Raw genomic sequence first — 27,060 nt, 5'->3', positions numbered from 1 at the left:
CTAGAACCCCTAGAGCAACTTTCTGACATAGCCACACCCAGGGACACTCTTTGACATGGCTTACAGACTGAGCTATATATTCCTTCATGGCTTTGAGGACTTATGTTTTCCATTTTCCAATCAAAATCCTAGCAACAACTCTTTCTTTTGGATCTGTGGCTAGTGGTGAAAATCCATATTCTTTACATGATTTGTTAATTGCCCTGACCCTAGAATAAACTAGTATTTCTAATGGTTCCGTAAGGAAAATAAAATAATAGACATTATAATCACTTTGGGATTCTACTTGAGTAGGGTGGACTTAATATTCCACAAGATCCTTCCAAGTGTTTAAAATGTCTTATTCTGTAAGATCTATCATTACTGTAGAATAACTTTTTCCCTAAGAAAATAGTCTTACAAGTGTTGAGTATACTCATGGCTTATAAAAGCCAAAGAATTTTAAAAAAGCTAAAAACAGAGGATTTTATTTAACAAATTCTCATGCACTGAAAGCAACATAATGGCAAAATATCAGTCTTACTGAAGCCCACTATGAGACCATCCTCAGGGTTCCTATAATGGACCAGATATAGATGAAACTCTCATGAACTTCTTTTCAGTACTCCAGGAAAATTTAGCATCCTTGAGTGGACTGTTACAATAAAGACCAAATCAGGTTATGGAAAAGTTCGTTTGTTAACCATACCTCACTGATTTGTTCTTGTTCAGTCACTCGGTTGTGTCTGACTCTTTACCACCCCATGGACTACAGCAAGCCAGGGCTCACCGTCCTTTACTGTCTCCCAGAGTTTGCTCAAACTCAGGTCCATTGAGTCATGATGCCATCCAACCATCTCATCCTCTGCCTTCCCCTTTTCCTCCTACCCTCAATCCTTCCAAGCATCAGGGTCTTTTCCAATGAGTCAGTTCTTCCCATCAGGTGGCCAAAGTATTGAAGCTTCAGCATGAATCCTTCCAATGAATATTCAGGACCAATTTCCTATAGGATTGACTGGTTTGATCTCCTTTCAGTTCAAGGGACTCTCAAGAGTCTTCTCCAGCACCATACCTCACTGATAGATGATTGCAAAGAAATACATACCTTTATGTCCAGGAAATTCCCAAGTATTCCAAAATACTGAGATGAAAATCAGTTGGGAAAACTGTGTTTCAAATATTCTCTTCAATTTACTCCTATTGCAATTTAGTCAAGCAACCCTGCTTGGAAGTAATCTCCTTGCAGAACCGAGGTGGGGGAAAACCTGCCAAACAGTATAATTCATCGAATAGGTTTTGGCTCCCACTCTACCAATCCATCTTAAATAGCGGCTAGTGCCCTGCATCTAGCAATACATATGATCAAGCAATATAGCACACAAAAAGAGAGAGAGAGAAAGGCCCCACAACTTGGCATCCCCGTGGCCATTAATCTTTGAGAAAATCAAATGGATCCAACTTTTGCCAGAGTTTAATAGCAAAACTGTCTCATTTTACACAAATGAGTCTGCTAGCGAATGGAAAGAGGAGAGTGCGAGGAGGTGGGGCTGCTGACTGGACTGTTTTCAAAGTGGCTCCAGTTTTTAGGGGAGGGGCCATGCACCGCAGGGCAGGAGAGACGAAGTAGTTAAAAATTATTACTGGCGAGGGGCTGGAACCTCGGGGACGTGGGTATATAAGACGGCGCCTCCAGCGCAGAGCTGCTGCTGCGTCTGTAGGAGCCACGACCTGGGCGCACCGGCTCAGCCCCTCGCTGGCCAGAGGCCGAGGAGAGGAGCCAGGGGGACGGTGCGGGCCACACCGGGGCTCCTTCTTCTTCTCTGGGACAGACACGGGACCGCTTCACTTCGGGTGCCTCTCTGGAGACGCGCACCCGCAGGGTCGTGCGCTCCAACCCGGCACACTCGCGCGCGGCATCAGCGCGGCCGGCGCCAGGTCCGGCCCGAGGCGATGCGCTCAGGGGGCCGGGCAGCCGGGCTCGGACTGCGGGAGTAGGGCCTCCAACGGGGAGGCAGGGGGATTCCGGGGTTAGAGCCCGGGCCGCCAGGCGGGCAGAGGCCACCTTCGCTCCACGCCAAACCTGCCGCCCCGTCGCGATGAGCCGCGTGGTATCGCTGCTGCTCGGCGCAGCGCTGCTCTGCGGCCACGGAGCCTTCTGCCGCCGGGTGGTCAGCGGTGAGTCCGGGGCAGCCCGGCCGGCTCTCAAGCCGGGAGAGGGGATCGCGGGGCGCGCTGGCGAGGGCCGGCGTGTCCAGGGGTGGAGGCTCTCCCAGGGGTTGGAAACCCGTGCGGGGTAGGTAGGGGGCCGGAGGAGGCAGAAGGAAATTGATTGCATGCTGCTTTCTCCCCATCCCTCCCTAAACACCCAGAAAAGTTTACATTCTTTTGGAAGTGCCTGGTTTAGTAGCTGCGAAGCGAGCTCTGCTTCATTCTGGGCAGTACAGCGTTTTCTAGGACTTAGTTCGACTTTCTTTGTAAGAGAGTTGGCCGCAGGGCTGGTACCTGTAGAAAGGGTGGGGTACCGCGGAGGCAGACGGAGCCCAGAGACAGAAGAGCCGCTGCAGAAATGCCACCCCCTGTTGGCCTGGCTCGACTCCAGTCCCCGTCCGCCCGCCCGCACGGGGTTCCTGCAGATGATTTCTGAGACCAGACCTGTTCGCTGTGGGTGGCTTACCGACCCCGGGGTGCCCAGCCTTTGTTCTCAGGAGGGCTGACAAAGACCAGGCCACTGGTCGTCGTGGGAGGAGATCTTTCCTTTACACACCTTGTTGCAAGTTGGGGACTTCTCAGAACACGAAATCGGCTCGAGTTGGGTTGAGTTGTGCGTGATCATCAATGCAGGTCTATGCACACAGTAGGTGCCCAATTAGGTCGGTTCGAGTCTATGCCCAGGAAAGGGATCAGAATTGGCAAGCTTCCCGGCCTTTGCTTTGCTTTTTTTTTTTTTTTATTCCTTCGACGACTTTTACTGTCCTGTTGTTGAGCAATTCATACCTCATTCACTCTCCCTTACTTTTGGGGAAGGTCTCTGGGGGAAAAAAAAAAAAAAAAAGCGAAGATTCTCAAAAGCCTAGGATGAATGAATGGGGCCTTACAGGAAAATTGAGCATAGCTATTGAAATTTCTTGTGATGCTAATTATAGCGTTGCAATAGACATTCGTTGAAGGTATGTGGGTCGTGTTTTAAGTGTGTAATTTTTTTTTAATGTAGAAAGCACAGATTCCTTTTCACATTCTGTGCATCTGTATAACAGGTGTCACTAGAGGTAGATGACAGATGACAGCGACTTAATCAGTAGTGAAGCCAGACCTTTAGAAATTGGCCTATTAAGCTTAATTGTTACTGATATTCCCCTCAGCAATGTGACTTTCTGCATCTTCTGAATACAATCCTTCAATGTCTGGGTATCAATCACTCTCCACTAACTTTTTGGCCCTCTGGAGATATTGGAATTAACTACAGTGTGTGAAAGGTCACTTGGAAATACATATTGCTTACATTTTTTTCCAGGCTGTTATCATTTAAATATAAAATAAAAACATTGCAGAATCAAATAAGGTTACACAAGCCCTAGTTTTGGATTCCTCCTGCCGATGTTAGCTTCAAAGAAAAGTCCAGCATACAAACTCATCTGAATGTGTGAATTAAGCATCTGACTGCCTTTGTCTCTGTCAGAATTATTCGTGCAAATGAATGAACAGCAGAGATCAGGCTCTGAGCTTTAGGTGTTTCTTAAACACATGGAAAAACTTCACCGACTTAAATAGTCTCCATTAGGTATATTCTTGTTTCATCTCTTAAAATTTGCAAAGGGAGAAGAGGAATACATAAAGCAGACCTTGAGAAAAACCACTGATGAAAAGTTTATGTTGTGTTCTATTGCATAAATGCTTACAAACCTTTTGCTGTGTTCTTCTAGTAAGTATTTATAGACATCTTGTAGGTAACATCTGGAAAATTTCTAATTAAGTGAACATGATTAATTCAATTTAACATAAATGATGATGTTTACTTGATAGTAAAATAATTACCAAGTTATGTTCTTCTTATGAATAATTTGTCTTTGCCATACAAACTCACATTGAAATCTAACCATAATAAATTGATTTGTAATTTTATCCTCTGAAGACTAATTTTTAAGAATGTATATATCAGCCATAATGGCATGAGAACAGAGCAGTCTAAAGCCTGATATTTCGGAAATATTAGGTCTAATGTCTCCCTGGATGCTGTTAAGCTTTGAAAGGTACGTCAACTTTTTCATGCCACTAGAGACCATTTACCAAAATTCTACTTAACTGTCAACTGAAACAAGCTTTTTAGGGCCATTATTAGGAACATACTTACAATATATGGAATGCATTTTTTAGTTATTGAAGATCATTATAACCATTATAATATCCATATAATGTATGAAAAATAACCATTTATCCTAGGGAAAAAAGATAAGAACTCATAACTTTATTCAATAAGATACTTTCCAATACTGTTACATACACCACCTTTTTAAAAGTTGAGAGCATTATTTATAAATGAAGTGAAAGCATTTTAAGGAGAATAAGCTTATGAAACATTATCTTAACCTGCCTCATAAGATTTCATAGCATCTGGCAGTAATAGATGGAGAAGGCAATGGCAACCCACTCCAGTACTCTTGCTTGGAAAATCCTATGAATGGAGGAGCCTGGTGGGCTGCAGTCCATGGGGTCACTGAGTTGGGCACGACTGAGCAACTTCATTTTCACTTTTCACTTTCATGCATCGGAGAAGGAAATGGCAACCCACTCCAGTACTCTTGCCTGGACAATCCCAGGGACAGAGGAGCCTAGTAGGCTGCCGTCTATGGGGTCGCACAGAGTTGGACACGACTGAAGTGACTTAGCAGCAGCAGCAGCAGCAGCAGTAATAGAAAAGTATGTTTATAAATTCCTGGCTGTGCTTATTTTGATGCATGAATATGCAATAAAAATATATAACCATGAAGATAGTGATCACAGAATATCTAGTGAATTTTTGATTCTAATTTGGGAATTACTTTAAGATCTTAGACCAGTACTGATTTGTTGCTCTACACAGATGTGTAGCAATGGGCCCAACCTTTTTTGGTACCAGACACTGATTTCGTGGAAGACAGATTTTCCGTGGAACGAGGGGTAGGGGGGTGGTTTTGGGATGATTCAAGCCCGTTACATTTATTGTGCACTTTATTTCTATTATCATTACATCAGCTGCACCTCAGACCATCAGGCAGGTTGGGGATCCCTCGTGTAGAGGGTATCTCTGGGGGGGTGCAATCATTTATATTTGTGAAGTGCCTGGTGGATAATGACATCTTCTTTAGGACAAAGGTAAGATGATTTTACTTTGGAGGTATATGCATACATATGAAAAATAATTCAAAATTCACGTCTCTAAGATGGGAGAATATATCTGAAGAGCACGTGGATATTCTTAAGCATTTACAGTGTTCTGAAGTAATGTGTGTGTGTGTTTACTTTCTCTTTTTAAGTGCACCCAGCAGTGACCCATCAACCTGTTTATACTGCAAAGTGCATTAGGTGTGTTTCAGGGTACCTCCACATTTCTGCAGAACACTTTAATATGTATTCACTTGAAATTATTGAAACTGGCAAACATTTTATTTAGAAGACTGAACGATTTAGAGACTTCCATTTTGATCATCCAAATGCTACAGAATATTGCAAAATCATAGGTGGTGACCAGTAGCCCATAGATTAATAGCAAGGGACATACAAGTTTTTTTTTTTTTTTTTAATTGAAAAAAACTGCTGAGCGTATTCCAGCTTGTGGTACTATTCCATGACATCATCAAAAGCATAAAGTGATGATAGTGCAGTTTTCAAAGATGCAATTACTTTAAGTATCTCTTGGGCAAGAGAGGAATGAATTAATCTTATTAGCAGTCACTTAATAAACTACACATTCATCATAGTCATTAATCCTTACCTGCCGTTTTTCATTATTTTATGGTTTTATTTTCATAATTCTTTTACTGGAAGATGGTAATATCTGTTACATTAAAATTAAAAAGGGACAGTATTATATAAAGATGTTCAAAGTGGAAATTCAGCTGATGGTCTCATTAGCAATGTTGATCTTCTCCAACTCTCTGTTTTCTGTGTCAGATGCTTGGCACACAGGTAAATGATGGACAGAACTATCAGGCGAGATTGTTTCTTTCATGTTTTAACATATCACTGATGATAGAACATAGCCTGACAATTTGACTAAAGTTATACTCCTTGTTGGGGAGATGTTCAGGTTGGACCTTGTCTATTTTATTTGGAAAATAGAAGGTCTAGACTTAAAAATCATTGAGGAGATATGAGGTCTGAAAATCTGAGATAGATGTTGCAATAGGAAACCTATGTCTAAATGTTAACTAAAAGAAATTCTGCATTCTGCTTAGAGGGAAACTCTCCATGTACAATCCCAAGCATGTGTTAGCCATCCGGTGATCAATCATGAGCCAATGCTAAACATGATAGCATAGGTTATACTAATTATGTATATATGAATCAGTCCCTTTATTCATGAATTTTTTCACCTTAGAAAAATATACCTGAGACCTCCATGGAGGCAGCCTAGAAATGTGGGGACATGTGAGAACTGTGGAGCCAGACTGCCTGGTTCCAAACCCTTAACCATTTATGAGCTGTGTGAATTTGGCAAATGATGTAATTTTTCTGTGTCTCCCTTGCTTCATTGTTAAGATGGGATGAGCGCATCCACAGCACAGGGTTGCTGTGGGGTTGTTGTTGATGTTGTTCAGTTGCTAAGTGGTGTCCGACTCTTTGTGACCTCATGGACTGCAGCACACCAGGTTCTTCTGTCCTCCACTATCTCCCGGAGTTTGCTCAAATTCATGTCCATTGAATTGGTGATGCTGTATAACTATCTCATCTTCTACCATCCCCTTCTCCTTTTGCCTTCAATCTTTCCCAGCATCCCAGTTGTGGGGTTAAAGGGGTTCAAACACAATAGTGCGGGTTGTGTCATGGACACAGGCTCACCAAGAAACTGTGAGAGGTCACTCAGCAATTCAGACCCCACAGCTACCGCTGAGGCCACCTACAGGAGACCAGCCTATATCACCAGGAGAGATCCTCTTTCCTAATTTACCCAAGGGCATGGAGAAGACGCTTGAGAGTCCCTTGGACTGCAAGGAGATCAAACCAGTCCATCCTAAAGGAAATCAGTCCTGAATATTCATTGGAAGGACTGATGCTGAAGCTGAAGCTCCAGTACTTTGGCCACCTGATGTGAAGAACTGACTCACTGGAGAAGACCCTGAGGTTGGGAAAGATTGAAGACAGGAGGAGAAGGGGATGACAGAAGATGAGATGGTTGGATAGCATCACCGACTCTATGGACATGAGTTTGAGCAAGATCCAGGAGATAGTGAAGGACAGGGAGGCCTGGCATGCTGCAATCCATGGAGAAACAAAGAGTTGGACAAGACTTAGTGACTGAAAAACAATGGATTGTGCTAGCTGTGAGGGTTTGCACACTTAGCTATTGATAAATCTCAGGCTATTATCATTATTTCTTTAAATCGCTGAGCTACTCTTACTTTTTAGGTAAGAAACTGAGGCTAGGAAAGTTTTAAATAATGTCCCTAATATTTTCACAGTCCAAGTAAAGCTCTTATTGATTGAAGTCAGCTTTTAGTGATTCAATGTTTGAATTCTTCACTCACATGATTACTTGGTTTACATTTATTATTTAGATCTTATTTTAAATACTAGGTTAATGAAATAAATTTCATCCTCTTCTCAGAAGACTTGTGGTGTTTCCCAGGTGGAGAGTTAGGATTTGCTGATGCCACCATTATTCAACCAATGGCCAAGACTATAGTTTTCGCTGTTTGTCAGTATAGGAAGATGGATTCCAGCATGATCTTAATAGTGCACTCTGCAATTAATTACATTACAAAATCTGTTGCAAAAGTAAAGTTTATTATAGCAAAACATTTTTATGATGAAAAAGTCTTAAAAAGTTGGTGTGATATTGAACAGTAAAAGCAGAACGAATAACTGATAGCTTTCCTTTTTAGTTTCAAAGTTTGGGCATTATGATCAGAAGTCATTTCACATTGTATGTTATCGTTTCAGCATATTTATCCCTTTGATTTTGAGTACAGTAAAAAAGAACCATGAAGAGCAAATTGGTTTATGGTATTCTAGTGAAATGTCCAAAGTCCAGTTAGTCTGATTTGGGGAAGATTTATCATGTAGGTCCTCTTTTGTACAACTTGTTTTTTTCTTTGCAACTAAAGGTAGATCATAACTGAACAACTGGAATTCATAGTATGTCTTCCATGTTTTTATTGAAAAACATGATAAAATTCCATACTTATTTAATGTTGCTAATATGTGATTATAGTGTGAGGTGTAAGAAAAAAATGTTATTACTTTCATAACTGAGGACTCAACTTTCAGAAATTTTATAAATATAAGTGAAACCCAACCAAATCATAGGCATCTCAGGTAGATCTCATGCTAAAGAACCCACCAGCCAATGCAAAAGATGTAAGAGACACGGCCTTCCATCCCTGGGTGGGAAAGACCCCCCAGAGGAGAGCATGGCAACCCACTCCAGTATTCTTGTCCCTGGAGAATCCCATGGACAGAGGAACCTGGCAGGCTGCAGTCCATAGGGTCACACAGTAGGACACAGCTGAAGTGACTTAACATGCACACCCGCAAACCAAATCATAGATCCTTTCTATTCAGGAAGAAAAATTCTTGCCCCACTTTTACATTGTTACTAAAAACATTTAAAGCTTTGCCAATATTTAGATCTACAGGAATTTTTATGACTAAGAAAAAAGACAGAATTATCTACTTGTAGAAATAGTAGAATCTTAGCTATGATGATAGGAATGATTATTTTATCAGGCAATACTAAAAATTATTGCTGAATTGAAGTGCATATGTATCTGTGTAGTTGTATGAGTGTGTGTGTGTGTGTGTGTGTGTGTGTGCATGCATGCATGTATGAATGTATGTATTAAACCAGGAGTTGTTGACTCCTAGGTAAAAAGTCTTTCTCTTTTGTAAATAAGCCAACAGTAAAGGGAGATTTCCCACTACAGATGTTAGGTAAGTTTTAGTAAGTTGTCATCAAGCTAGCCTTAGTGTAATAAAAACTGCTAGGTGGTTATCTGATTATTTTACAGGTGGTAGAATGGTTGGTGGAAGATTAGACGTAGTAGATGGAGTTAGATGTAGTAGGTGGAAGACTAGCTTCCTGTTGTTCAAAAAAGTCAATGGAGGATTTATTCTGAATATTCAAAAATAAGAGAAAAGGAAATTTTCCATGTGATCTCACAGAATGAGAAGGATGTAGTCGTAATGGCTCCCTAAGAAGATTAGCCTTCAGAGAAGTGGGAAAGTTGCTTCCAGAAGACCCATATTAATGGAACTTTTCTGGGAATTAGGGCAACATTTGTTTCCCAGCTGTTGAAAGTTCCACTGCTCCTACAGCCAAGTGTGTCAGCTGAAATGGTGGTGAGTGGTTCAGTAGCTGTTGCTTCTGGTGATTGTGCTGCAACTTGGACCAAATTTGCTGAATAAGGTGGAAGTCGATAATAAAATAGAATTGAATGTGAAGAAATTCAGTGTCAGCTTTAACTGATTTTATATATAAATACCCTAAAAATGTGCAGTATGGCTAATAATTTCCTCAAAACTGCCTTGCTAAAGCTGAACTGCTAGTAACTTCAGGTTTAAAATGTGTGGACACAGCTGACATTCAATTAATACACTTTGCAGTTAACATAGATCTGTAATTGGTAATCGGCCATTGTCCTCATCCTCTAAGAGTCCCCCGATATGCAGCCACCACAGTCTACACCCCGTCTTCCAGGATCCTATCATCAGCCACTGCCAAAGAAATGGTACCTGGTGCAGAGAGTGCAAAGGCTGGCTATTGTCCACGGCTCCTACAGTATTAGTTCCTAACTATTTAAAATATAATCCCTGTCTCTAGATTTTTCCTTTATTATTATTATTTCTGTATAGACTAACGTTTATCTACAGGTTGACATTTCAATACCTAGTAGTGGTATTAGGAATTTCCACAAGACACGTAAAACTCTCTTATGCATTTAATTAGAAGTGCTATTTTAATTTTATAAATAATTTCATCATTTTTCTTGTATCCTCATCATAAATAACAAATCTCTGCGTTTATTTTTCAGTATGTCAAAGATAATGAGCAGAGACTTTTAGCTTATAAAGTGAACTAGGCATATCCTCTGAACTACTGTTGCTGGCTTTGTTACATAAATAATTTTTAACTCATTAACATTTCTGGCTAATCTGTTTTTTTTTTTTTTTTTTTAATTTGGTTTCTTTCTGTTATCTTGCCAAACAATCTCATTGGACAAGTTAATATTTCAAAAGTGCTGGGATCACATTGAAGTCCGAGAGTTCTTGGGTGGAAAATGGAAGAAATTGAAAGCTCAAGGGAATGCAGCTCAGATATATTTTGAGATTTAGAAGTATGTAAAAGATGTAGAAATGAAAATAGAGATAGATCTTGCTTTAAAAATACAAGCCTAAAAATCACTAGACTTAATGGCATTACTAAAGTATTTCCAGGGACAACCATTTTGAACATTGACATCATCACAAATCCTAATAATAAATTAGAAATTAAAAAAAAATTGTATTAGGATCAACCATTGGGACTTCCATGTCATCTCCCCCAGATTATTTATTTCAGGCTGATTTGTCTGGTGTCTCTTTAATTCCAGTTTCCTGTAGTCATTCATATGAACATGTTATTTTTCATTAACAGTTAGTTGGGGCAGTCTCTTAATTTGTTCTTATTATTCAGTGCATTACTCCTGAGTCCAGATCACAGTTAATGAGACAGAGAGGACAGCTGGCTGTCTTGCTTGCATTGCTGGAACTTCTGTGTTGTTCATTGGCTGTTCTCAGCTTGTATCAAGATACTGAATGCCTATCACTCAAACACTGGTGTGAGGTTAATGGCCTTCCACTGGTTTCTTCCCTCCTGCCTCTAAGTGTCATCAGAGATCATTAATTGCTGATTCTGGGGGAGAATGGCTATGATACCAACACTGGCTCAGTGTGATGTAATTAAGAGTATAAAGCGTGAATGCTTTATTTTAAATATTAAAACACTGGCTAGAAACAGTGTTATAACAGCCCTCTAATACTGACAGATTTCCTTGATCCGCTACAAAATTAAATACACAGTGAATAAAGCCTTCAATCCCAAGAAGAATAAGAATTGTAAGCAGTAAAGCTATGTCTTGATTTCTTGGTATAAAGGAACTCGCCTTAATTTTACATAAAATACTAGCTTATTTTCCAAGGGCAAAGCTCAGGCTGAAACGAGAGGCTGAAAGGGAGGTGGAGACTGTGGACCGCAGGCTGGGGATAAGGAGTAATGACAGAGATAGAGCCATGGCAGTTTTTAAAGTTGACAGCAAAGATTTGAGGTGAATCATGGAAGCTGATGAAAAACAAAACAAAGCAGCATGACCTTTGTGGCGACCGTGTCTATAACCTTGGCATACTTACTTGGTGATAACAAGAGGCAGGTGCAAACAACAGAACAATAGGAATTTCGTTGCTAAATCCTAGACACTATTGCTGTTATTTATATGGCTTTTTTATGATGCAGTGTGATCGTTCGTATTTGTAGTTCTGTCACGAAGTAATTAGGAGTATTCATTCTGATCTATATGTAGAGGTATGTGAAATTCAATTTTGAGAGGCCTTTTAAGTCAAACTTTTGTTTGCCTATGTATTTAAATCTTCACAGATGTTGTTAGTGATGTCATAGCAGTGAAGCTTGATAAAAGGTGATATTTCATTAAGAACTCTTGAGAATTATCTTAAACTTCATTTGTGGTTCAAACTAATATCTTGACATAAATTTGTATTCTCTCTATATATAGTGACTTTTAAAATCATTCATAGATATCAGCATAGATGGTTGAACTGAGTGTTGTAACTTATAAAAACCTTTAAAATACAAGTGAAAATTTGCATTTTAAATTTCTGTTCCAAATTCTGAGTATCCTAGAGTACTCTAAAAGGTTTACCTGTCACTTCTAATGCCACACTATATTAATAAATTGTTTATTATTACCCTTACCTTTATACTGACTTCTATTAACTTTGAATTTTAATATGTTTGCTCTCAAATATATACAAGAAAAACAAATATTTACATTTTATATTTGCCACTTTATTTAAATTTAAACTATTTGAATGTATTCACTTCATGATGCCTTATGTAAAGATTGCTTTTTTACTTTACTTTTTATTAATTCCTTTGTGAATTGTGATTCTTATTTCATAATTTTGACCTTTTAGCTTCCTTTACTGTGTATACTTGACATTTCTTTATCTACTTTCACTTGCTTTAGCTATCAGTTTGCAAAAGGTAAGCCAGAAGAATTATGATTTACAAAAATTTCCTGGGTGTACTGATTCCCTGGTGGCTCAGATGGTAAAGAATCTGCTCGCAAGGTGGGAGATCTGGGTTCAATCCCCACATCGGGAATATCCCTTGGTTCAGAAGAGAAAGGCAAACAACTGCAGTATTCTTGCCCGGAGAATTCCATGGACAGAGGAGTCTGGTGCGTTGCAGTCCATGGGGTTGCAAAGATTTGGACATGACTGACCCACTTATACTTTCTTTTCCCCTGTTTTGAAAAGTTTGGGTTACTAGTTTGTTAGGGTATCAATTAACTTTTGTAGATTGAAGTAGGAATCTAGAATATTTTCTAGATTTTATGCAGTGGTTCAGTGGGAGAAACATTCTTGGTAGAATCTTTCTGTTTTTATTGGTTCTTTCATTTTAACATGTAGTAAGTAGCATTATGAAGATAGTTCAGATAATCAGTACATGGACATCTTTTCTTTTTTTCAGGCCAAAAAGTATGTTTTGCTGATTTCAAGCATCTCTGCTACAAGATGGCCTACTTTCATGAGCTGTCCAGCCGCGTGAGCTTTCAGGAGGCACGGCTGGCTTGTGAGAGCGAAGGGGGAGCTCTTCTGAGCCTGGAGAATGAAGCAGAACAGAAGTTAATAGAAAGCATGTTGCAGAACCTGACAAAGCCAGGAATAGGAATTTCCGATAGTGATTTCTGGATAGGGCTTTGGAGAAATGGCCAGGGGCAAACATCCGGTGCCTGCCCAGATCTCTACCAGTGGTCGGATGGAAGCAGTTCCCAGTACCGGTGAGTGGGGATCCTGAGGAGGCAGAGGTCTCTGGGAGGACTCAGAGTACAAAGAATGGGGGGAGATGTCCATTACCTGTAGAGGATGTCAGAGTAGAACAGGCGAAGTCACTGAGAAGTGTCCCTGGTACTCTGTCCTTGCAGAAACTGGTACACTGATGAACCTTCCTGTGGAAGTGAGAAGTGTGTTGTGATGTATCATCAGCCAACGGCCAACCCTGGCCTTGGGGGCCCCTACCTTTACCAGTGGAATGATGACAGGTGCAACATGAAGCACAATTACATCTGCAAGTATGAACCAGGTAGGAAGCATTGTAAGTCAGTAGGAGCAGATTGTATATGTGTATTGGCTTACATTTTTCATCTTTAACCTATGCTGCCTGGGCTCTTTTTGTTTTTCTGCAGTGGAACACAAAATTAATTTGCAGTTCGATGACAGAGTATTGAAACACCCTAAGCTATAACGCAAACAACTGCCCAATGAGTTAAATAGAAGGGAGTATCTAGAAATATCCAGAGGCGTATCTTTAAAAGACAGTAATTATTTCTAATATTAAGGCCAAATTATGTTTTTGTAAATAGGTTTTATGAAGAATAAATATCTCTTTACAACAGTTAAGCATTTAGTATAGTGCATGTGAAATAAGTATGTCACCAAAGCACCTAGGAGTTTACGCATGTGATTAGTAGTTTTTTAGAACATTTTCTGGTATATTTAAGGGAACCAAGCACCATTCCTCTAATAAGCTTATCATATAATGGCATGATATTTGGCTTGTTCTCCTCAGTGAAAATCCGAATGTCAGAGAACCCTGGTGCAGAAAAGTAAGGGCAGGTGGCATGTTCTTGCTGTGGCCCTCAGTCTATGGAATATGCCTCTTCAGTTTCCTTCTGTCTGAAGTCTCCAGCTTTCTTACCCTATGCAGCACATGGAGAGATTGCTCTGACCTGAGCTACGGTAGTATGGTTTCCTACTGAAATGGTAAACTTGAATTATTTTGAACAGGACAGCTGAACTGAATGGAAATTTGACCAAAAAAGAGACTGATCAGAACTATGCAAACTCATCTTTTTAATGATCTGAGAAAGTCAACTTAGACACTTGGGCTTTGAGGTCTTTTTGCTGTTCTTCTCCTCCCGGTGTTTGGAAGTTTCATCTGAACTCTCCCAAGGGCTGTCTGCTTGACCTCGAAGCGTATGTTCGTGGTAGGCAATTATAATCAAGTGCTGCTATTTCCATTATTCTCTTGAAATTATACTTCTTCTTTACTCATAAGACTGTAAAGCACAAGGGATTACTTGGATTAGATTTACCCTTCTCTTATATTTATTCTGCTCTTGAGTATATTAGCCTTCTCTCTTTATCCCTGGTGAGTTTATTCTTTAAACCTCTTGGTGGTTAAATCCATCATTACCCTCTTAGAAGCCTTTGCAAAATGAAATCTGTTTTGCACTTAGGTTCTTTGTCTAGATTTTTTTCCTTAGAAAAATATTAAGTTGAAATTCTCTGACATTTTAACTTTGTGACACTAAGTGCTTGAAACTGTTAAATGAAACAAAGTATATTATAGTATATTCTTAATACAATATTATCTTCTCCTTTCTTTGAACTTTTAGCTGACCCCTGCATACTATTTTATCTTGCATCACACTTACCACCTTATTCAGGACACTATTACCTCTGAATCCTGTTTTGTATCAGGTAGTCTAAGTTTATACTACTTATGGAACAGCATTTTAGACATAAAATTATTTTTTTCCTTTATCTTCTATATTCTACCTAAATCTTCAAATACGTATAGCTTTTGAGCAAGATTATTTTATGTACTTATTGTTTTTGAAGCACTTGAACACTTCCATGGTTGGTCTTATTAGTGTACTTAGAATTTCTGTACTTTATTTTCATTTTATTTACCTTATATGTAACTGATGGAGAGGGCTTTCCCAGTGGCTCAGCGGTAAAGAAGGATATGGCAACCCCCTCTAGGCAAGTATTCTTACCTGGAGAATCCTGTAGACAGAGGAGCCTGGTGGGCTACAGTCCATGGGGTCGCTAAAGAGTTGGACATGACTGACTAACACACATACACATATATGTAACTGATTTTCTTTCCTTGAGCTTAGTGTCTTATTTATGAAGGATGTTGGCTTGATTAAATTCCTTGCTTGTATAGTCAGTGCTATTTTGGTGGTGAGTAGGTAGCTTCTAAAATCACTGCAGATGGTGACTGTAGCCATGAAATTAAAAGACGCTTACTCCTTGGAAGGAAAGTTATGACCAACCTAGATAGCATATTGAAAAGCAGAGACATTACTTTGCCAACAAAGGTTCGTCTAGTCAAGGCTATGGCTTTTCCAGTGGTCATGTATGGATGTGAAGAAAGCCAAGTGCTGAAGAATTGATGCTTTTGAACTGTGGTGTTGGAGAAGACTCTTGAGAGTCCCTTGGACCGCAAGGAGATCCAACCGGTCCATTTTGAAGGAGATCAGCCCTGGGATTTCTTTGGAAGGAATGATGCCAAGGCTGAAACTCCAGTACTTTGGCCACCTCATGCGAAGAGTTGACTCATTGGAAAAGACTCTGATGCTGGGTGAGACAGGGGGCAGGAAGAGAAGGGGACGACAGAGGATGAGATGGCTGGATGGCATCACTGACTTGATGGACGTGAGTCTGAATGAACTTCGGGAGTTGGTGATGGACAGGGAGGCCTGGCGTGCTGCGATTCATGGGGTCGCAAAGAGTCGGACACGACTGAGCGACTGAACTGAACTGAACTGAGTTAGCTTTCATGTATTGGAGAAGGAAATGGCAACCCACTCCAGTATTCTTGCCTGGAGGATCCCAGGGACAGGGGAGCCTGGTGGGCTGCCGTCTTTGGGGTCGCACAGAGTCGGACAGGACTGAAGCGACTTAGCAGCAACAGCAGCAGTTAGCTTTTTAGTGGTGTGGGGATTGGAGGAGCAAGCAGTAAAACTAATTTACAAATTGTAACAATATTTTGAACTTTATTCTCCAACTATACCAGAAGTACTATGTGACTTGGTCTCCTCTTTCTGCTCCTGCATATTATCTAATAGCATGACTTGTTGTTTGGTTGCTAAGTCATGTCCGACTCTTTGTGACCCCATGGACTGCAGTATGCCAGGCTTCCTTGTCCTTCACTATCTTACAGTTTGCTCAAACTCATGTCCATTGAGTTGAAGATGCCGTCCAACCATCGCATCATCTGTCGCCCCCTTCTCCTTTTGCTTACAATCTTTTCTAGCATCAGGGTCTTCCAGTGGGTCAGCACTTCGTAGCAGTTGATTGAAGTATTGGAGCTTCATCTTCAGCATCAGTCCTTCCAATGAATATTCAGGACTGATTTCCTCTAGGATTAACTGATTTGATCTCCTTCAGTCCAAGGAACTCTCAAGAGTCTTCTCCAGCACCACAAGAGCATGACTACTGATATACAAAAGTGGTTTAAAAAAAATTAGCCTAGTTATACAGAAACTGAATAATGCACTTCTAAATTTTCTCACTTTCTTCTCCAATACTTTTTATTATTGTCCTGTGAGTTGCATATTTATTCTTTGGGTCTATCACTGTTATCCAGAGACATTATTAAGGGGATGCTTCTGAATCCAATTTTTCAGTTCAGTTCAGTGGCTCAATTGTGTCCCACTCTTTGCAACCCTGTGGACTACAGCATGCCAGGTCGCCCTGTCCATCACCAATTCCTGGAGCTTGCTCAAACTCATGTCCATAGAGTTGGTGAGGTCATCCAACCATCTCATCCTCTGTCATCCCCTTCTCCTCCTGCCTTCAATCTTTCCCCGCATCAGGGTCTTTTCCAATGAGTCAATTCTTCAGATCCAGGAGCCAAAGAATTGGAGTTTCAGCTTAAGCATCAGTCCTTCCAATGAATATTCAGGACTGATTTCCTTTAGAATTGACAGGTTTGATCTTGCAGTTCAAAGGACTCTCAAGAGTCTTCTCCAACACCACAGTTCAAAAGCATCAATTCTTCGGTGCTCAGCTTTCTTTATAGTCCAACTCTCACATTCATACATGACTACTGGAAAAATCATAGCTTTGATGGACCTTTGTTGGCAAAGTAATGTCTCTGCTTTTTAATATGCTGTCTAGGTTGCTCATAGTTTTCTTCCAAGGAGCAAGAGTCTTTTAATTTTGTGGCTGCAGTCACCATCTGCAGTGATTTTGGAGCCCCCCAAAATAAATTCTGTCACTGTTTCCACTGTTTCCCCATCTATTTGCCATGAAGTAATGGGACTGGATACCATGATCTTAGTTTTCTGAATATTGAATCCAATTTTTATATTTATTAAAATTACATTAAGCACTGTTATTCTTAGACAATAAAAACGGTATGTATGAGATTGTATTTCTAAAATTTTGTCACCTAATCAGCAATCACATTAAAACTTTTGAACTATTTAAAAAATAACCAGTTCTATATTGATAAATTGCATAATATCTGTATTATTTGTTCAGCAAATACCAGTTGAGCACTAGACGCAAGGAGTGCCTAAATTCTGTAGAAGAATGAGTGTAGGGTAGGACTGAAGACTAGAGGAGGCAAAGTGTAGGGGTAAGATATGTTTAAAAGAATAGTAAATATTATTATAGGGTGGTATACGATTAAGTTTCTAATGAAGAGAGACTATGTGGCCAAATTAGAATAGTAAACATTAGATTGAAGTGATTTAATATTCTGAAACTAACATAAGATGATGCTGCATGTGTTTTTGTCTTTTCCATTAATTGAGAAAAATAAACAGAGTTGTATTTTTGGAACAAATGAAAACAAATGTACAGGTTATTTCTTAGTAATTCTATTTAATTTCTCTATTAATTCAGCCACTGCTTGTGCTTGGTTGCTCAGTCATGTCTGCTTCTTTGCAACCCCATAGACTGTAGCCTGCCAGGCTCCTCTGTTCATGGGGATTCTCTAGGCAAAAATACTGGAGTGGGTTCCCATCCCCTCCTCCAGCTTAATCCAGGGACTGAACTCAGGTCTCCTGTATTGCAGGTGGATTCTTAACAACAGTGCCCTAGAAAAAGATATTAGACAAGAGAGTAGTACCAGATCGTTATTAAAAAAAAATCAATATTTTTAAAGTGTGTGGCAATTGAAAAAATCTTGCCTCAGAAAAAAGCAGGGAGAGAAACAATTTGCAAGCCTTAATTTATGATAATTTTTTAAAGATGCAGATATTGTTGAGAAGGAAATCTAAGGATGGCATTGTTTGTAGGGGACAGAAGTGTGCTTTAGAACATTTTTATTTGAATCATCAATTCCGGATACTGTCCATATGCAGTTATCTGCTGTTTTTTGTTGTGAGGAGAAATCTAAATTATACACCATCGTAGTATAAAGACTTCCCTTGTGGCTCAGTGGTAAAGAATCTGCCTGCCAGCCCCAGGGTCGGGAAGATCCCCTGGAGAAGGAAATGGCAACTGACTCCAGTATTCTTGTTGGGGAAATCCCACAGACAGAGGAGCCTAGCAGGCTTATAGTCCATCCATAAGGTTGCAAAAGAGTCAGACATGACTTAACGACTAAACAACAGTAGTGTAGAAATCATCTTTGTTGGTCTTTATTCACAGCTAGTGCCTCACTTTCTTATGCTTTCCGATTCTCGCCTATCTTTGCCTACTTTTGTACCTCCTTTGTCATTATTACCTGTAATAGGTTATCATCAGCACAGATGCTCTGGATTGTTAAATGCAGTCTGGGGTTACAGGAATTCACCCAGTGGATCCAAGTTGCAAAGAGTTACCAGGCAGATCTTTTATTCAGAGACAATTAAATGCTGCCTTTATTGTTAAATCATTTCATATAAATTTAAATTCAAAATAGAATTAGCTGGAAGTTGTTCAGAAATCAATGTTTATTTTGTTTTGTAATAAGCTTTTATTTTCATCTACATTTGCATTTGTCTTATTTATCATTATACATGATAACTGTACTTATTATTTACAGAGATTAATCCAACAGCTCCTGTAGAAAAGACGTATTTTACCAACCAACCTGGAGACACTCATCAAAATGTAGTTGTTACTGAGGCAGGTAATTAGTTCATATGTCTTTAACTCACTTATAAGGAGAAGAAAAGGTACTTTAATTTTTTTTTTTGATTGGAGGATAATTTTGACAATGTTGTGTTGGTTTCTGCTGTATAACAATGTGAATCTGCTATGAGTGTGTATATATATCCCCTCCCTCTTGAGCTCCCTCTTGAGATCATCGCAGAGCACTGAGCTGAGCTCCGCATGCTACACAACAGCTTCTCACTAGCTATGTATTTTACACATGGTGGTGAATATATGTCAATGCTACTCTCTCAGTTCACTTTTGCTTCATGTTGGCCCCAATTTTCTTGTTGCTTAGTGAAAAAGTGCACTAAATATAGGCGTATGGAAATTTATTTTAGAATTGCATTGGAACAAATGATGCTAAGCTAGTTTTTGTGGGTGTTTCTCTTTTGGATGCACAGTGTGGATTGTGAGATCTTAGTTCCCCAACCAGGGATAGAACTCACGACCCCTTCAGTGGAAGCACAGAGTCCTAACCATTGGACCTCCAGGGAAGTCTCCTAAGCCAGTTTTTGAATAGAAATTTTGTTTTCTGTATCTAGTACTAAACTAAGTATCCCATGTTAAAATGTGGATTCATAAGGATCTTCCCCAATTTGCAGGTGTTATGATGTAAATTGGCACATTCAGTAGCCTATAAACAGTAGGGAACTGGTAAATGTTTAGGGATTGACTGGAGTAAGCTGGGATTTGAAAAGTCCAATTTGTAGGCTTTGAGTTTTCTGTGGTATGGAAAACTGCCACCCTGGCCAATTTCAAGCTACCGAGTGACATGACTGAAGAGCAGATTGGGTAGTAGACACATACAGTGAGCTTTCAACTCAGTGCCTACAGCACACCAGTATCTGCAAAAGACACAAAACACAATCCCAATGCAAACCTCTTTTTAGTAAAAAAAAAAAACTGCTCTTAGTATCAGTTAGGGGCCTGTTTTAGCATGGTGCTGCTGGTAAAGAATCCACCTGTCAGTGCAGGAGACACAGGAGATGTGGGTTCGATCCCTGGGTTGGGAGGATCCCTGGCAGAGGAAATGGCAACCCACTCCAGTATTCTTCCCTGGAAAATTCCATGGAGAGAGGAGCCTGGTGGACTAAAGTTCATGGGGTTGCAAAGAGTCAGACATGACTGAGTGATGGAGCACACACACATTTAGACTAAGATAATGGCTTTCAATTTGCTATCTCAATACATAGCTTTCTAATTTGCTTTTCTTGTATGGATGTGATATTAAACCTTAGTGCTTTTCACTTTCAGTCGTCTGATTTTAAAACCATTCAGACCATGTAAATCTAATCAAACAGATCAGTAAATAATTATATTAGGAATATTTTCCCGCTTATGACATTGAGAAATTGCGTAATAAAGTCATTGCAAGCTATATGGGGGTTCTGTGTGGCAGTTTTTTATTTTTCCAAGAATACCTAATATTATCTAGTGTGATGGAACAGGATTAAAAAATGATTCATCTTAGAATTTAATTAAGATCAAATATTTATGCCTCTGGAGTCTTATGTCTCTAGGTTATGACTCTATCATCAGTTAATATTTACGAATTTTGGCTTAATCCCAGAGAGTTATGCATGTCATCATGGCACTGAGCTTATTAGTTAGGATAATTACATATCTAATAAATCAACAATTACTTTAATCATGATTATTCTTTAATAATCAGTGCTTGTTTTCAAAGTAATAACTGAGAAGGATTAATGGAGTGAGATAGCTAAGATTATTAATATGTTATGAAAGCCAGTCCCTATCTGAATTGCAAATTTAATAATAGTTTTGGAAATATGGACATTTAACTGGAGCATGGCAACCATGCAGCATGATTTTGTTTTTAACTTTTAACCAAACATAAATATATTACTTCATTAGATTATTCAGTATTTTGGGAAGACCTTACTTGGTATCTGCTTACTGATAATAATTCTATTTTGCCTTAATTTTTTAGAAAGCTTTTATAGAACCATAATGTCAGAATCCTGCCTCAACTATCTGTTTACATTAAGACTGTTTTACTTTTGTAGGAATAATTCCCAATCTAATCTATGTTGTTATACCAACAATCCCTTTGCTCTTACTGATCCTGGTTGCTTTTGGAACCTGCTGTTTCCAGATGCTGCATAAAAGGTAAATAATTCATACATGGAGAGACAATTTGAAAAACTTTAAACACATTTTCAGAACTCTTTAAAAAATTATGTTTTTACGTTGCCTTAAGAAAATTGTGATTCTCATTCTTTCAGTACAAATATAGTATATACAATCTAATAACATATACCTTGATTATAGGATTATGAATTATCTCATTTCATCCTCACAGACCATATGAAGTAGTTATCCTTCTGTTTTCTCTTTTTCAGTTGGGAATATGGTTGCTTAAATGGGTCATACAATTTGCCTTGGGTCTCATGGCTAATATGTGTGATGGATCTGAAATGTGAATGTTTTTAATTCCACAACATATGCGACTATACTGTACTGTCTCTTTATATTAAGTACAGGCAGTAATGCTAAACCTTTTAATCTTGACCTCAAGTTGTATGCCAGACTTGATTTTTGCACGTGAACTTTGTAATACCTTTTGCAAAAACAGCCTTCTGTTTTATTTCCAAAGGATATTTTAAGTATAGGAACAATGGTAAAATGGGTCACTTTTTAGTAGGCATCTTGAAATAAAATGATATATCTTAACATCCAGACTCTTGAGAGTATTCTTTTATATATGTTTACTCATACCCTTGAATTACAGGTGAAATTTTTTCATAGGTGTCAGTTTGACAGTTAAACTAAAACATTAATATGTGAAATATAAATATATATCAAAGAAAAGATGTGGATTTAAATTAGTGCATGCTTGTTAGAATAAACTAGACATTTTTGTCAGTGTTTTAAATAAAAAATGATAGAATGTTTCCAACAGGGAAGGACATGCAGATAAGTAATTTTTTCTTTTATCTTCATTTTCTTTTTCATGAACCCTAAAGAATTTACTGAGTTAAAAAGCTCCAGAAAAAAAAAATTAAATAGATATAAACTCTAAATGGTACACAAGAAATTTTTTTAAAGAATCCAAGCTGTGATATATTGACTGTTTAAAGAAGCCATTTTTGAATAATGATAAATAAAGCCTGGAAAATTAATACTATATTTTGTGTACTCAGTATATATATATATATATACACACACACACACACACACATATATATGTTTTCAATATTTTATACAGAATAAAGACAATAGTAAATATCTGATTTTTACCCTTAATTCTAAGACTATAGATGAAAAGATAATTTATCAGTATGAAAAACAATGAAGCAGAGGGAGGGTTTGATATAAATCCCCCCCATAACCCAGCCAAACTGTAATGAAGGGCTGCAAATAGCTAATCATTGTGAACAAAGATTTGAGAAAAATTATGTAGATCTTCTCATTTCTAAAAGTAAAATTACCAAAGTATCAGTAACTGAGTTTTCTCTGAAGTTTGCTTTCCTTCTTCCAAAATAGTATATTATTGTGGAGACTCTGCTCATTCTCAAGTCTTCCAGGTTTTTATACTTTGAAGACCTTGGAAGTTTCACATGTTGGAAATTCTCAAGGGTGAGGAAATATACTCACTCAAACATATTTCTCAGAGTAAGAAAATATACTCACTCAAACATAAGCCATCTCCAGACACCAGAATTAGCTATTAGTACTTAATTCATTCTCTCTTAGATCCTCCCATTTTCCTTTCTTCCAGGAAAGCAAGGAAAAACTTCATCAAAGACTCCAATTCATTGTCATTTGAGTGCCTTGCAGAAAGTTTAAGTTCCGGTTGGGTACACAAGATGGCGTCTGTGATTCCATGTCATGTTCAAAATAAGAAGTCTTGTTTCCTTAATCCATGATAACTCTTAAATCAAATAAATACTAATGCTGCCCCAAAGCCACATTAATAACTTAACCTCCCTTTTGTTTCAACCATTTAGGAGAATTTCATGTTTTTCATCAACTTTGCTTGGTTTATTTTCCATTCATGTAAAATAACTTCCTAGGTAGAGATGTGTTGATCTTACTTATTTGGATGCACATCTCCAAAATGTATCATTTAGATACAATCATGTGTTAGCAATAAATTTACAGTTAAATTGAAGTCAATTAAGTAATATTATGAAATTCTATGGCTCAGGCTTATTTAGAAAGACTATTTCTTTCTTTGAAGGGATTCAGCAACACAGTGTCTTGTAGACAGAGATTGAATGGGATGGGGTAGGAGGAATGCCTGGAGCGTGGGGTGGAGGCAGATGCTATTGAAGGAAGCATCTGTAGGAGCAAGAAGTACAGAAGAAAATGAACAGGAACTACCAGGGGTTAGTGATCTAGGCTAGGGCTCATTCCCAGGAAACTGGATCAAAAAAGAACCTCGATCTTGACAAGTATCTTGAAGAGGCTGACTCAGGAAGGGAGAAACTCAGGAACAGTCACTTTTGCAGGAGTCTTAGAAGTGGCCATCTTATGGAAAAATTTAGAAGACATCCCCTGGAGAAGGGAATGGCTACCCACTCCAGTATTCTTGCCTGGAGAATTCCATGGACAGAGGAGCCTGGTGGGCTGCATTCCATGGGGTTGCCAAGAGTCGGACAGGATTGAATGACAACACTTTCACTTTTCACTTTAGAAGACATCACAGCTTGAGCAACAGGGTGGAGTGTGGTCAGCCTGAGAGCTAGAGGAACTCTCTCAGGCCTGAATCTGCCTTGAACTGCCTTTGTTTCAGAAACTATAGCAAAATTAAGCTTTGGGGAATTAAATGACTTAACTATAGGACAGAAAAACATGATGGGTGGAGGGGATAGGACAGCTTTTATATGTAGGACAAAAGCACTATTTTGATGATTTGACATTAAAGTACATCATATGTTAATGGCAGATTATTCAAAAAGCAAAATTATAAAAATAACTGATCAAAGAAAATGAAGATTTATTGGTGATTACAATGAACATTTTGAAACTGGGTTAAACATATTTGTGTATATGTCTGAATTCTAAAATATGAAGGGTCAGGGAAAGATTTTTTTTTATTATCTTATATGAACTGCTTACCCTCTTCACCTATTGGAATAATCCAGAATTTTTTGTAGGAATGAAAAATATCTGCTGATGAGAGAAGAAAGATACTTTTATAATAAGTCTGACAAAGCTCCATTTGGACCAAGACATGCCTAGTTTGATGAGAAGTCTCAGACATTGAATTTACTTCTTCTTCTGTTTTTCAGTAAAGGAAGAACAAAAACTAGCCCAAACCAATCCACACTGTGGATTTCAAAAAGCACCAGGAAAGAAAGTGGCATGGAAGTATAATAATCCACTGACTTGGCTCCAGAAAAGAAAATAGAGTTTTATAATTCTGGATCTGTATAAGGAATGGCATCAGAACATTAGCTTGGAATGGCTTGAAATCTCAAAGGATGTGCAAGATGAACTGTAAGCTCCCCCTTGAGGCAAATACTAAAATAATTTTTATATGTTCATTATCTCATTTATAAAATAATGCTGTGCTAATAATGGAGTGAGACATGCTTATTTTGCTAAAGGATGCACCCAAACTTCAAGTCGATGAGATGGATAAGATGCAGATAAAATTGCTGTGAACACATCAGAACAATGTGTGCATTGGAAGCAGTTATCTTTGTCTCTTTCACCTTTCATAAGTTGTAATCTAGTTAATGTAATGTAAATTGCATCGAAATTTACAGTGTGCAAAATATTTTTCCTTTACATGAGTGTTTGATAGAATGGACTGTTCTAGTATTTATTTTTATGATGTCTCACTTTTCAATACATGCTGTTTTGATTAAAGAAATGTATTGCTGTTGTCAACTGAATTCACACACACATAAATCTATTACCGTATAAAAAGTTTCATTTTCTAGAAATGGCTCATCTTCTTTTAGTTTCTCTGCTTTGGGTCAGAGGAAGTTTAGGAAATGTCTTCAGAAATAAGAAGTTATTTCATTAACCGTGGTATCTACTCAAATATTATACTTAGAGGCAAGAATTGTCTAATTTCAATTGTGCAAGACATGTGCCTTACAATTATTTTGAATTTAAAGTTCAACAGATTTTGTAATAACTTTGTTAAATAGCTGTATAAACAATAATATACTCAATCTAGAACAAAAAAGGTGGCATACACAATCAAGATAATGTCTTCACATGTTGCCTATATAACCACAAGTAGCTCTCCGAGGGTTCTGAAATCAGTCCCTCTCTTGCCAGCAAAGCAAAGATGGTTCTGGTGTTGACTCTGGAGGCAAACTCCTGCAGTTTGATTAAGGTCTTTCCTGGCTCTATTTAGCCTCTATCAGCATATAAGGGGGTTTAAGAGTTGGGACTAGTTGAGTGGTCACCATGAGTGTGGAGTTAAGCACAGCACGTTGACATTTACGTGAGGAAAGAAACTGAAATAGTGTAAAAACGCGTTTGTAGGCATCAGTGATCATGGGTTCCCTGTCCAGGGTTTGGGGTGGCTCTGTACTCTCTTCTAGTTTCTTCAATGCTTGTGGCTCCTTCCTCTCAAGAGAGAGATGTAACTATCTGGTCTTCAAACGTCTGTGCTCCTTTTAACCAAATAAAAAGTTCTTGTTTCTGAAGGATGATCATTGGTGCTGTCTAAATCTCTTACATGAACGAAGTACAGATGTGTTTGCAATAATGCATGGAAACAAATGACTGTTTAAGTGTGGTAAGAATGGAAGTTACAGTTGCCGGGTGTTCTAAACCTCATCTTTTCAATTAGATAATGAAAGTGCTTTCATTGTGGGAATTCACAACTCCAGTTGTTTGGTAAAATTAAGAGACAAAATAGAAATTAGTGGGCAGTGGTCTGTTTACAGCTGCTTAGAGACTGAGGAAATGGGCAGCTGCCTTCTAAGCTTACAGCTGCCCACATTTAACACTCCTCTTTCCTTTCTTGGAGACCCATCTTTCTGGGCAGAATAGGAGACCAGCTGCTGAGACCCACCTCTTTCCTCCAGGCTCCCACCATACATTATTTCCTTCAGTCCGGACTGGATGAAGGGAGACTGGGCTTTCCCCAACGTCTGCGCCACCCACAGCTACAACAGCTGCAGGGAGGGAGAGGCAAAGCAATGGGGAAGGGACTTGGTTTTGCTTTTTATCTTGTTCCAGACCTGGATTACTCTTCTGGTATCAATTACTAAACCCATAAGTTCCTAGGGATGGGATAAGGTACTTCTCTCTTAATAGAAGATGGTAAAGAGTGACTGTCCTAAGGGTTTCTAAAGCTGACCTTTGAAAAATAAAAAAAGAGCCTGTGATATATCTGTTGTAATTTTCAGAACATACTTCTTTTTATTTATTTATTTATTTTTTTAAATTTTATTTTATTTTTAAACTTTACATAATTGTATTAGTTTTGCCAAATATCAAAATGAATCCGCCACAGGTATACATGTGTTCCCCATCCTGAACCTTCCTCCCTCCTCCCTCCCCATTCCATCCCTCTGGGTCGTCCCAGTGCACCAGCCCCAAGCATCCAGTATCGTGCATCGAACCTGGACTGGCAACTCGTTTCATACATGATATTTTACATGTTTAAATGCCATTCTCCCAAATCTTCCCACCCTCTCCCTCTCCCACAGAGTCCATAAGACTGTTCTATACACCAGTGTCTCTTTTGCTGTCTCGTACACAGGGTTGTTGTTACCATTTTTCTAAATTCCA

At 38.8% G+C, this 27,060-nt stretch overlaps 1 protein-coding gene across 1 annotated transcript; it reads left to right on the top strand.

The window, feature by feature from the left end:
* Positions 1 to 2,023: 2,023 nt before the first annotated feature.
* CHODL (chondrolectin) lies at positions 2,024 to 25,968 on the top strand. Its single transcript, XM_006059347.4, has 6 exons — positions 2,024 to 2,154; positions 12,920 to 13,229; positions 13,374 to 13,531; positions 19,220 to 19,306; positions 21,360 to 21,462; positions 24,591 to 25,968. The coding sequence occupies exons 1-6, from the start codon at positions 2,076 to 2,078 to the stop codon at positions 24,673 to 24,675; spliced, it is 822 nt and encodes a 273-aa protein (XP_006059409.1). The 5' UTR covers positions 2,024 to 2,075; the 3' UTR covers positions 24,676 to 25,968.
* The last annotated feature ends 1,092 nt before the right edge of the window (positions 25,969 to 27,060 follow it).

Source organism: Bubalus bubalis, chromosome 1, assembly GCF_019923935.1.
Source record: "Bubalus bubalis isolate 160015118507 breed Murrah chromosome 1, NDDB_SH_1, whole genome shotgun sequence".
In the NCBI taxonomy this organism is placed as follows: Eukaryota; Metazoa; Chordata; class Mammalia; order Artiodactyla; family Bovidae; genus Bubalus; species Bubalus bubalis.
The sequence above is the reverse complement of the archived record's forward strand: the minus strand, read 5'-3'. Positions and strand labels throughout refer to the sequence as shown.